Source organism: Aquarana catesbeiana, linkage group LG03, assembly GCF_042186555.1.
Source record: "Aquarana catesbeiana isolate 2022-GZ linkage group LG03, ASM4218655v1, whole genome shotgun sequence".
Classification (NCBI taxonomy): Eukaryota; Metazoa; Chordata; class Amphibia; order Anura; family Ranidae; genus Aquarana; species Aquarana catesbeiana.
In genome coordinates this window covers 585,142,429-585,156,039 of record NC_133326.1, presented here as the reverse complement: position 1 = coordinate 585,156,039, position 13,611 = coordinate 585,142,429, and the positions used below count along the sequence as shown (strand labels likewise).

The following is a 13,611-nucleotide window of genomic DNA, read 5'->3' as shown; positions in this document are numbered from 1 at the left end:
GTTGAACTTCCTGATAGGGTGTGCCAGTGTCCAATCACCAGTGATACCTATATAACCCATCAGTAATTACTGTGGCTCTGTGTCCCGTGATGTTCGAGAAAGAAATATAATTTTATTACAAAATTCAAAAGTACAACAAAAAATATATACAAAAATATAGCAGATCGGAACAGCAAGCGGGGGGACGGAGAAGATCCCCACTAGCTGTCAGAACGTGCATTTGTAACATGTTACACCCTGTAACATGTTACAAAAAGGTGAACTTATCCTTTAAGCTGGCCATAGACTGTTCGAATCTTGGCTGGTTCAGCAGGCACTGGCCAAGATTTGAACCATGTATGAGCAAGCTGATTGTAGCTAGGTCGACCCAACAATCAACTGGGGTACACCCAGCATGTCGGCTTTTTAGGATGCAATCATTGCCAGAGGCTATAGCTGCTAGCAATAATCAGTGTTCTTATGGCAGGGACAACTCCCCATGCCCCTTACCTGCCGGGAGAACACAATGGCTCAGAGGAAATCAAGCAATTTTCTTTCCTGCAACCCCAGAAAATCAAATCATCTATGGCCTGCGTTACACATATCCACCAAAACATTTTAGGCATGTGAATAAGACCTTAAACATTTAGATCATAGTGTTTTACAAACCCAGATATCCGCCTTGGCAGTGATGACTTTGCCACTGTAAAGATTCACCATCTCAGGGGCACGGTAGGAAAGTGTGGTATACCTGAAACACAGGAGATTGTTAGCACAACTTAGCCTGCATGTATTTATTTTAGTATTAGAATACTGTCAGAATCCCCCCAACTCCTTTCCTTTCGAAACAAAAGCCCAAAAAATCAAAAACACATTGCTGGAGATGGTGTTTCACAGTACTAAAGCGGAGGTTGTTTTTTTTTTCCATTGATCCTAGCATTATTACTAACTAAATACAAAAACGAGTATACAATGTTCATTATGGATTTAGCAAAAATATAAAATTTCTTACTCAATATTTTCTTCCTCCTGGTGTGGCGGTTGCCATCATGATTGTGGGCATGTGAAGCCCAAATCGATATCTCTTCCTGAATTAGCTTTGGAGAGGTGCATGCTGGGTAACCAGCATGCATCTCTCGATCTCACGCATGTGCGATTCACCGGCGGCCGTATCGCCGATTGTATCTAAAGTTGCCATAACAACGGGCGGCGGAGGAAGGTCCGCCCTGTTGTTATGGCAACATAAAGACATCTTGGCACTGTGATCCGCCTTGAATCAAGGCATTTCCTGTCAGGAAATAACGTGATTTTTGATCACAGTACTGCCCACAGACTCAGGCGAGGGAGGAAGTGACGAGGAGCTCCGCGGACCAGGAAGTGGCAGATTAGGAGGACTACATAGCAACAGGGCAATTCTGGTAAGTATATATATATAAAAAAAAAAAAATTAACAGCTTCTCTCTTTATACATTTCTATAGGAAAGCAAAAGCAGCTGAAGTAGGTCAGCTGTACATGAACCACATAGTTACATAGTAGGTGAGGTTGAAAAAAGACACAAGTCCATCAAGTCCAACCTATGTGTGTGATTATGTGTCAGTATTACATTACATATTCCTGTATATTGCGGTCATTCAGGTGATTATCTAATAGTTTCTTGAAGCTATCAATGCTCCCCGCCGAGACCACCGCCTGTGGAAGGGAATTCCACATCCTTGCCGCTCTTACAGTAAAGAACCCTCTACGTAGTTTAAGGTTAAACCTCTTTTCTTCTAATTGTAATGAGTGGCCACGAGTCTTATTAAACTCTCTTCTGCGAAAAAGTTTTATCCCTATTGTGGGGTCACCAGTACAGTATTTGTAAATTGAAATCATATCCCCTCTCAAGCGTCTCTTCTCCAGAGAGAATAAGTTCAGTGCTCGCAACCTTTCCTCATAACTAAGATCCTCCAGACCCTTTATTAGCTTTGTTGCCCTTCTTTGTACTCGCTCCATTTCCAGTACGTCCCCTCCTGAGGACTGGTGCCCAGAACTGGACAGCATACTCCAGGTACGGCCGGACCAGAGTCTTGTAGAGCGGGAGAATTATCGTTTTATCTCTGCAGTTGATCCCCCTTTTAATGCATGCAAATATTCTGTTTGCTTTATTAGCAGCAGCTTGGCATTGCATGCCATTGCTGAGCCTATCATCCACTAGGACCCCCAAGTCCTTTTCCATCCTAGATTCCCCCAGAGGTTCTCCCCCCAGTGTATAGATTGCATTCATATTTTTGCCAAATGCATTATTTTACATTTTTCTACATTGAACCTCATTTGCCATGTAGTCGCCCACCCCATTAATTTGTTCAGGTCTTTTTGCAAGAATTCCACATCCTGCGGAGAAGTTATTGCCCTGCTTAGCTTAGTATCGTCTGCAAATACAGAGATGGAACTGTTTATCCCATCCTCCAGGTCGTTTATGAACAAATTAAATAGGATTGGTCCCAGCACAGACCCCTGAGGGACCCCACTACCCACCCCTGACCATTCTGAGTACTCCCCATTTATCACCACCCTCTGAACACGCCCTTGTAGCCAGTTTTCAATCCATGTACTCACCCTATGGTCCATGCCAACGCACCTTATTTTGTACAGTAAACGTTTATGGGGAACTGTGTCAAATGCTTTTGCAAAATCCAGATACACCACGTCTACGGGCCTTCCTTTATCTAGATGGCAACTCACCTCCTCATAGAAGGTTAATAGATTGGTTTATTACTGCTAATGATATCATTCTTATTACTAAAATCTTGTATATAGTCCCTTATCATCCCCTCCAAGAGTTTACATACTATTGATGTTAGGCTAACTGGTCTGTAATTCCCAGGGATGTTTTTTGAGCCCTTTTTAAATATTGGTGCTACATTGGCTTTTCTCCAATCAGCTGGTACCATTCCAGTCCATAGACTGTCTGTAAAAATTAGGAACAACGGTCTGGCAATCACCTGACTGAGTTCCCTAAGTACCCTCGGATGCAAGCCATCTGGTCCCGGTGATTTATTAATGTTAAGTTTCTCAAGTCTAATTTTAATTCCGTCCTCTGTTAACCATGTAGGTGCTTCCTGTGTTGTGTCATGAGGATAAACACTGCAGTTTTGGTTACTGAAGCCCCCCGATTCACTCGTGAAGACTGAGGAGAAGAATAAATTCAATACCTCTGCCATCTCCCCATCCTTTGTAACCAGATGTCCTTCCTCATTCTTTATGGGGCCAATATGGTCTTGTCCTCCCTTTTTTACTGTTTACATACTTAAAGAATTTCTTGGGATTTTTTTTGCTCTCCTCCGCTATGTGTCTTTCATGTTCTATCTTAGCCATCCTAATTGCACCCTTACATTTCTTATTGCATTCTTTATACATTCTGAATGCTGTGGATGATCCCTCAACCTTGTATTTTTTGAAGGCCTTCTCCTTTGCTTTTATATGCATTTTTACATTGGAGTTAAGCCATCCAGGATGTTTGTTCGCTCTTTTAAATTTATTACCCAATGGGATACATTGGCTAACGCCCTTATTTAATATGCTCTTAAAACAAACCCATCTCTCCTCTGTATTCTTTGTTCCTAATATTTTATCCCAATTTATGCCTTTTAGCAAGGTTTGTAGTTTAGGGAAGTTGGCTCTTTTGAAATTCAGTGTCTTTGTGTTCCCTTCATGTCTCCTATTTGTGTGATTTATACTGAAACTAATTGACCTGTGATCGCTGTTACCTAAATTGCCCCGTATTTCCACATCTGTTATCAGGTCTGTATTGTTGGTAATCAGTAGATCTAGTAATGTTTTATTTCTAGTTGGTGCGTCTACCATCTGACCCATAAAATTGTCCTGTAAGACATTAAGGAACTGGCGAGCCCTAAATGAATGCGCGGTTCCCTCCGCCCAGTCTATGTCTGGATAATTAAAATCCCCCATTATGATAACACTTCCCATCCTTGCTGCTAATCCAATTTGTGATAGGAGATCCGTCTCCACTTCCTCCCTCAGGTTAGGGGGCCTATAGCATACTCCCAGTATTATTTTCCCCTTAGCTTCATCCCTTTGGAGCTCTACCCATAAAGATTCCATCTCCTCCCTAGCCCCCTCAGTGATGTCATCTCTCACATTCACTTGTACATTATTCTTGATATATAGGCATACCCCTCCCCCTTTTTTACCCTCTCTATCCTTGCGGTATAGGGTATACCCTTGAATGTTTGCCAGCCAATCATGAGAGCTGTTGAACCAGGTCTCTGAAATTCCCACAAAATCCAAATCCTCCTTGTACAACAGTATCTCTAGTTCACCCATCTTGTCCGCCAGGCTCCTGGCATTGGTGAACATGCCACATAGTTTAGACCGGTCGCATATTGTCCTCGTATTGGGTGTTTCAAGATTGCAACTTGGACTTGCTACTATACTCACCTTGTGTTTTTGTGCTTTGGTTAACCTACCACTAATGCCCCCAATACTACCCTCTGGAATATCTTCCGCACTGGCTATCACTGTCTCTGGACCCTCCCCCCCCATCGCCTAGTTTAAAAACCCCTCTAACTTTTTGGCCATCTTCATTCCCAGCAGATCTGCACCCTCCTCATTTAGGTGCAGTCCGTCCCTTCTATAGTATCGGTTACCGACTGAGAAGTCGGCCCAGTCCTCCAGGAACCCAAACCCCTCCTTACTACACCAGCTCTTCAGCCACTTGTTTACTTCCCTAATCTCCCTCTGCCTCTCTGGTGTGGCTCGATGTACCGGTAGTATTCCTGAGAACACTACCTTGGAGGTCCTTTTCCTCAATTTAGCTCCTAAGTCCCTAAAATCGTTCTTTAGGACACTCCATCTGCCTCTGACTTTGTCATTGGTGCCAACCTGCACCATGACAGCCGGGTCTTCCCCAGCCCCTCCCAGTAATCTGTCCACAAGATCCGTGATGTGCCGAACCCGAGCGCCCGGTAGACGACATACTGTTCGGCGCTTCAGGTCTTGGTTACAGATTGCCCTCTCTGTCCTTCTAAGAATTGAGTCCCCTACCACCAGAATCTGTCTTTTCTTTCCCTTTGCTGCTCCCCCACTCTCACTGGAGGAGTTCTTCCCCTGGCAGCTAGGAGAGTCCCTCATCTCCAGCAGTGCTGGTCCCTGACTGGTAACACCAATGTCACTCAATGGAGCGTACTTATTGGGATGCTCCAGTCCTGGATCGGCCTCCCTGGCACTTCCCCCTCTACCCCTCCTGACTGTCACCCATCTCCTCTTTGCTAGTGCCTGCACCTCTTTGTCTCCACCCGCCTCTGTGCTGGCCCCTGCCGGCACCTGCCGTGTACATTCCTGGCTCACCTTTAGTATGGAGGGACTTCTCAGTGCTGACAGTTGCTTCCCCAGATTCAGAACCTGGGCTTCCAGGGAAACAATGTGCTTACATTTTGCACAGCAGTATTCGCCCTCGATCGGATGATCAAGGAACGCATACATGCGGCAAGATGTACAAAGAGTCGCCTCTCCACACCCGCCGGGCATCGTACCTATTAAATTTAGTGAGGATTTGGGGATTTTACCCTGTCCAAATTACCTAACAACTAGCTTCCTGGCACTAATACTCAAGACAATACACAGGTACACGACAAGACAATACACAGGTACACAATACACAAGTACTAACGATCCACACACACTACTCAGACAACACTCAGATACTCACACTACACAGGTACTATGACCCCTGTTATAACCTCCTGTTTTAAACTCTTGTTTTTAACTCCCACTTAATCCAGCTCCACTTACACCAAGCTCCACAGCTTCAAACTGAGCACATCTGCAATAAGATCTGAATGATCTCAGAAGTATCTAGGATTGATGTCAAAAGTTTGCTGCATTTGCCCACTAAAAACCTAGCTGCCACTGGCCCTGTACCAGTTTTTGCCAAATTGCCCCTGTGGGGTGTATACCACTAATCTATACTATACTAATCTAACTATACCATGGATCCAGACCAAGCATTGGCCATTTTGGGATAATCGTGTACGAAACAGATGGTTTCAGAGAGTTGTGTGCAGCCAATTGTGGGCAAACAAGAGGATATATATGAAAGAGGATAGAGGTACTGCTGAAAGATTTAAATGGGGGGGGGGGGGGGGGGGGGGGGGGATATAAATTTATCCTGCCAAGATTGCAAGTCACAATCAATACATGGCAAAAATCACATTTGGGATTCACTAGATTACGATCAAGAAGAAAACACATTCCCGAAGGTAAAACTTCTACTTTGTAAAGATTCTGCAGATTTGATTACCTTTAGCTGCATGTTAAAATAACTAGAGAAATGTTAGTTTTAAACATCACTTATATCATATGATACAGCTGCTGTCACACCATCATTAACCACAGTAGGCCATCATCTGCAGATGGACAGATTTACCGTGTAGCTACCTCCAGCACAATGCGGTTTAGAAATCACTAACTGCAAATCAACAAAATGCAAAATTCCATAAGAATAGTAACTGCCAAATAAAATGGTTCACTGGATAAGAGTTAGATTAAGAGTCCACTGTTCCACAAGAGTGAACAATGCTGCCCTACCCCACACATGTTAGCAAAACACCAAGCAGGATATCATTCTCAGGAAAAAGGTTTCACATGGAAATTGCATTTAGTAAAAACCAACATTGAGGAATTGCGTTTGGGGACTGCATAATAAATCGTTTTCGAAGCTTTAAAATGAGCTTTCCAAAAAACACCTCTGTAATGTGTTTTGCAGAAGTGAACGCGATAAGGAATTATTAAAGTATCTGCTCAATGCTACATTTATCCCTGATTTATATGTGAGTTAGGGACTTTAGATCGCAAGTTCTTTGAGGGCAGGGACTGATGTGAATGTACAAAATATATGCAAACCGCTGCATAATCAACGGTGCTATATAAACAAATAAAAAAAATTATGAAAGGTCTTCTTATATACACTATATTACCAAAAGTATTGGGCCGCCTGCCTTTACACGCACATGAACTTTAACCGCCTGCCGACCGTCAATTGACGGCCAGGCGGCGCAGCTCTCGTTGCGGGAGGGCGTCATATGACGTCCTCGCTGTCTTAGGCCACCAGGGGGCGCACGCGCGCCGCCACCGGCGATCGCGCGCCGTGTCACTAGGCACCCGGTGCGCGTGCCCGGCGGCCGCGATGTCCGCCGGGCACCCGCGATTACCGGTATCACAGCAGGACCGTGGATCTGTGTGTGTAAACACACAGATCCACGGTCCTGTCAGAGGAGAGGAGACCGATGGTATGTTCCCAGTACAGCGGAACACCGATCGGTCTCCTCCCCTAGTGAGTCCCCGCCCCCTACAGTTAGAATCACTCCCTAGCAACACAGTTTACCCCTCGATCACCACCTAGTGTTAATCCCTTCCCTGCCTGTCACATTTATACAGTAATCAATGCATTTTTATAGCACGGATTGCTGTATAAATGTGAATGGTCCCAAATATGTGTCAAAAGTGTCCGATGTGTCCGCCATAATGTCGCAGTCACGATAAAAATCGCAGATCGCCGCCATTACTAGTAAAAAAATAAAAAAAAATAAAAATGTTATAAAACTATCCCCTATTTTGTAGACGCTATAACTTTTGCGCAAACCAATCTATATACGCTTATTGCGATTTGTTTTTACCAAAAATATGTACAAGAATACATATCGGCCTAAACTGAGAAAAAATTTGTTTTAAAGAAAAAAAAATTGGATATTTATTATCGCAAAAGGTAAAAAATAGGATTTTTTAAAACAGCTTACCTGTAAAATCCTTTTCTTTCGAAGGACATCACGGGACACAGAGCCACAGTAATTACTGATGGGTTATATAGGTATCACTGGTGATTGGACACTGGCACACCCTATCAGGAAGTTCAACCCCCTATATAATCCCTCCCCCTTGCAGGGATACCTCAGTTTTGTAGCCAAGCAATATAGTGTATTAGAAGAGGGGCGGGACCTCTGTGTCCCGTGATGTCCTTCGAAAGAAAAGAATTTTACAGGTAAGCTGTTTTAAAAAATCCTATTTTCTTTCTCGAACATCACGGGACACAGAGCCACAGTAATTACTGATGGGATGTCCCAGAGCAATGCTACCTGAGGGGGGGGGACCACGACCAAGTAGGGTGCAATCAGACCTGAGGACCCTGTACCGCTGTCTGCAGCACACTACGCCCAAAGGCGATATCCTCATGCCTTCTCACATCCACCTGATAGAATCTGGTGACTGTATGAACTGAAGACCAGGTTGCGGCCTTGCAGATTTGAGCCATAGAGGCCTGGTGATGCACTGCCCAAGAAGCACCAATTGCCCTTGTGGAATGTGCCCTAATCTGAAACGGAGGAATCTTCTGTTTCAAACCGTAAGCTTGAATGATCAACTGTCGAATCCATTTAGAAATGGTAGCTTTTGATGCTGCCTGTCCTCTATTGGGACCCTCTGGCAGCACAAACAAAACATCCGTCTTGCGGATCTGAGCAGTTGCCCCTAGATAGGCCTTAACTGCTCTTACTACATCCAACGAATGTAGAGATCTCTCTTCCGGAGAACAGGGATCTGGAAAAAAGGAAGGTAGAACAATGTCTTGGTTTAAATGAAAATCAGAAACCACCTTCGGTAAAAAACTAGGATGAGGGCGTAGTACCACTCTATCCTTGTGTATAATCAAATAAGGCTCCTTACAGGAAAGAGCTGCTAATTCTGATACTCTTCTAGCAGAAGAGATGGCCACCAGAAAAATTAATTTCCTTGTCAACAAGACCAAAGGAATCTGACTTATTGGTTCAAAAGGCTGTTTCTGTAACACAGCCAGGACCAAATTCAAGTCCCAGGGGTTTAGGGGCGCTTTAACCGGAGGATTAAGACGCATCACCCCCTGCATAAAGTTTCGGACCAAAGAATGCAAAGCAAGTGGCCGCTGAAATAATACTGATAAAGCAGAGACCTGGCCCTTGATGGTACTCAAGGCCAGCTTCATCTCTAATCCTAATTGTAGAAAATCAAGAATTCTACCTATGACATATTTCCTGGGATGCCAACCTCTGGATTCACACCAGGTTATATAAGCTTTCCAGACTCTATGATAAATCATCCTGGAAGCTGGCTTCCTTGCATTAATCAAGGTAGATATGACAGGACCTGAGAGCCCACGACTCTTCAGAACGTGGGTCTCAATAGCCAAACCGTCAAATTTAGCGTTTGTAAGGCAGGATGGAACACTGGACCTTGAGATAACAGGTCTGGGCGTTCCGGTAGTGTCCACGGGGAACCTACTGTCATCCTTACTATTTCTGCATACCAAGTCCTTCTGGGCCAAGCGGGGGTCACCAGAAGTACCGACTTCCTTTCCTGCCTGATCCTGCGAAGGAGTCGTGGTAATAGCAGAATAGGCGGGAATGCGTAAATCAGTGAGAACCGATGCCACGGAATCACCAACGCATCCGTCCCGCATGCAAGAGGATCTTTTGTCCTTGCCACAAATCGGTCTATCTTTTTGTTGAATCGGGATGCAAAGAGATCTACATCTGGAACCCCCCATCTTTGGCATATGGCCCAAAAGACGTCGGGATGCAGAGACCATTCCCCTGGAAGTAACTGCTGGCGACTTAGATAGTCCGCCTGCCAATTCTCTATTCCCGGGATGAAAACTGACGATATGCATGGCACATGCATCTCTGCCCAGACTAAGATCTGGTTCACCTCTTTTTGAGCAGCTCGGCTCCGGGTGCCTCCCTGATGATTGACATAAGCCACTGCTGTGGCATTGTCGGACTGGATCCTGACCGGACAACCCTGTAGCCTGATAGTCCAGGCCTTTAGAGCTAGATGTATCGCCCGGATCTCCAGAATGTTGATGGGTAAGGTCCTCTCTGTCTTGGACCATATCCCTTGGACCGCAGCCTGTTCCAGAACTGCTCCCCAACCTGACAGACTGGCATCTGTTGTTACCACCGTCCAGGTAACCGGTAGAAAGGATTTCCCCTTCTGCAGGTTTTCGGGTATGAGCCACCAATTGAGGCTCTGACGCACCGCATGCGACAGGTGCATCGGAAAGTCTAATGCCTGAACCTTCTTGTTCCAGGTTGACAGAATACTGTGTTGCAGCATTCTTGAGTGAAACCGAGCATAGGGAACTGCTTCGAATGAAGACACCATCTTCCCTAGTAGCCTCATACAAAGGCGGACTGAGGGACCCTTCTTGGTCCTTACTGTCAGAATCAGCTCTCTTAAAGCAGTGATCTTTGCCTGGGGTAGAAATATTTTCTCCTGGCTTGTATCTATAATCAGACCTAAATACTCCAGTCTTCTTACTGGTTTTAGGAAAGACTTTTCTAAGTTGAGGATCCAACCCAGGTGTTCTAGATACCTGACCGTGGTCCTCAAGTTTCCTTTCAAAGAGGCTACCGACCGGTCTATCAAGAGCAGGTCGTCTAGGTATGCTATGACAGCTATACCCTGAGCCCTTAATCTGGCCAGAGGAGGAGCCAAGATCTTTGTGAACACTCGAGGTGCAGTGGCTATCCCGAAAGCCAGAGCCACAAACTGGAAATGGCGCCCTCCTACAACGAAGCGCAGAAACTTCTGATGAGCAGGAAAAATGGGCACATGCAGATATGCATCTCTGATGTCTATTGATGCCAGAAATTCTCCTCCCTGCAGGGTGGGAACTACTGTTCGAATTGATTCCATGCGGAAGGATTGAATCCTCAGGAATCGGTTCAGATCCCTTAAGTCCAGAATGGGCCTGACATCCCCATTTGGCTTTTGGACCGTAAAAAGGTTGGAATAGAAGCCCAATCCCTGGTCCTTTGCGGGAACTATCATAATGACCTCATGCGACAAAAGTCGCTCTAACGCTAGAAGGAGCGACTGCTTCTTCTCTGGGTCTCTGGAAACATTTGATCTGAGGAACCGAGGAGAGGGGAATTCCTGAAACTCCAGCTTGTACCCTAAGGTTACTGTGGAGATTACCCATCTGTCCTGGAAGTCCTCCTGCCAGAGCTCTGAGAACTGTCGCAGTCTTCCCCCCACTCGAGTGAGCGGGGGCGCCCCCTCATGCAGAGGTCTTAGTGTTTTGCCTAGTAGGCTTCTTTCCCCAGGACTTCTTTTGTCCCTGGGGTTGACTCTTGTCTCTGGACCCCGATGGAGGCGGCCGTCGAGACTGCCTGGAGGCTGAAGCCCCCGGCGCTGGGTAAAGAGTCCGTTTGAAAGAGGGACGCTTACTCTTCTTCTTGACAGGTAAGAGAGTGCTTTTCCCACAAGAGATTCTCTTGATATAGTTATCCAAGTCCTCTCCAAACAACCTTGCACCACGAAATGGAAACCCAGCCAGTAGCTTCTTACATGGTGCTTCGGCTGACCAATTTTTCAACCATAGGATTCTACGTATATGCACCAACCCCAGTGAAAGACGGGAGGTTTGCACGATAGAATCTCTAATGGTGTCAACCACAAAGCATAAGGCCGCTGGAAGGTTAGCAAACCCCTGGGCCTGCTGTTCAGGTAATACTTTGATGACCTGCTTAACATGATCTCTTAAGTATTGACAGACTCCAATCGCTGCTACTGTAGGTTGGGCCACTGATCCTGCTAAGGAGAAAACATCCTTCAATAGGGATTCCATCCTTTTATCTACAGGATCCCTGAGCATCTGAGCATTGTCTACAGGACAAGTCAGGCTATTATTTACGGAGGAAATGGCGGCATCAATAGCCGGTATTCCCCACATTTTAATAAACTTTTCTTCCATCGGATAAAGTGTTGAAAACTTTCTCGGCAGAAAAAAACGTTTGTCTGGGTGATCCCACTCAGAATAAATGAGCTTTTCAAGTAAAGTATGAACAGGAAAAGCATGTGCTGCTTGGAAAGGTTTCAGTGACCCCAAAGCAGAAGAGGATTCTTTAGCAGTTTCAGGTATGGGCAACTTAAATGTGGAGCGGACCAATCCAGTGAGGATCTGCACTAAGACCTTCTCCTCTTGGGAAGTCGCAGAGGGTCCCTCTCCACCTGATTCCTCCGAAGAGGAATCATCCATCCCATCCTGAACCTCTGAAAGGGATTCATCTCCTTTATCCCAGAGCTCCTCTGTCCGAGGGTCTTAGGGAACAGAGGAAAGCCTAGTGCGTTTTCTTCCACTGAGTGAAGACGTAATCACGGCCATTAATCTTTCCTCTAGACCATTAATGGTTGAGGAAAAAACCTCTTGTGTAATATATACAGGGGCTGAAGTGCCAGAAGCAGGTGTAGCCCCTGACCCCGATGGCTCTCCCTGGCTAGCCGTCCCTGGCCCATCTTTAGGGGGGGAGGATGCTGCCGACAGGGGGCCCTCAGAACCTGAACGAGATCCCCTAGTGTCTCTGGTTCCTGGGGTGCTTGAACCTCTTCTACCCATAGTGCAAAGCAACAAGGTGTGAGGTATACAAATGAACACTGCCCGCTGAGCGATGTAGTCTGGCTAAAAGCCTTGCTACCCAATGCTCAGTCTGGTGTTACTTCAGTAAATGCTGCCTAGGAGAATGCCTGTGTCCCACCTTACATGCGACCGTCAGCTCTGTGTCTCTCAGAAGGCTGAGTGCACCTGTACAGAGTGCCTTTAATAGCCTGCAGCTGGCCTGAGTGGGAGTCTAAGCACTCTGTGCTGACATCCCGCCCCCTCCTCTACCGCCCCCCCCCGTTTTGAAAAAAACGAGCGCTTCCCGCACTGCCGACTCTCCTGTCATGCTTCTGGAGAAAGGCTGGGGATGGGGGGGGAGGGAGGGAGGCTGGTAACAAGATCTGCCTGAACGGCTATCTTCAGAGATGGTGGCCATTAGGCCGCAGAGCCCGGGTGGTATAACCACTTTCTAGACCCCTGTGGCCCCTCTCTAGCCTGGGGGGGAACATTCAAACATGAGAAATCCCCCTTTCCACCTTACCTGTTTGCAGCCTGCTTGAGACGCTGGGACATAATCAGCGATGAAAACACCTGAGACAGACAGTCAGCATGTGCAGGTTTGTGCTCTTGGCAGCCCCCGGTGGTCACAATAGGCATAGCATGCATTTACCTTAAAGGAGAAAAGCCACTAGAACTCAAAAATTCTGTGGAATCTCCTCTTACCTTATCCAGCCGCAGGGTGCTGTTTACACAGACCCAATCTTCACCTCTCACGGTGGGCTCCGTTTGAAAAAACCGTCAGAGACTGGGGGCCCCCATCAGTAGGGGGATCCAACAGTTCTGGGACCGTAAAGCACCTCGCCAGAAATTAGGAAGTTTAAAGCCATTTTCTGATCTGCGGGGTCCAGCTCTCTAAAAAGAGAAGCATTACAGGTAAAACCTCGTTTCTTCGGACACGAGGCCCGGGTACCATTCAATTCGGCCATGAAAAGACACTTTGAATGGATCCGGTTCGCCTGGCTTGCCCCAGTATAGGATCTTAGGATATTCCCTTTGGAGCTCAGCACAGGACATCTTTACACGTCCATCACCTAAGACACTGGCGTAAAAACTGAGGTATCCCTGCAAGGGGGAGGGATTATATAGGGGGTTGAACTTCCTGATAGGGTGTGCCAGTGTCCAATCACCAGTGATACCTATATAACCCATCAGTAATTACTGTGGC

The 13,611-nt window shown here is 46.1% G+C and overlaps 1 protein-coding gene across 6 annotated transcripts in view; it reads right to left on the bottom strand.

Moving 5' to 3' along the window:
- The window catches only part of AAK1 (AP2 associated kinase 1), a 214,619-nt gene that overhangs the window by 87,700 nt on the left and 113,308 nt on the right, over positions 1–13,611 (bottom strand). For all 6 annotated transcript variants that reach the window (XM_073622010.1, XM_073622013.1, XM_073622011.1 and 3 more), the window contains exon 6: positions 649–730. In XM_073622010.1, the coding sequence (XP_073478111.1) occupies positions 649–730 (82 nt within the window). The remainder of the gene's footprint in view (positions 1–648; positions 731–13,611) is intronic.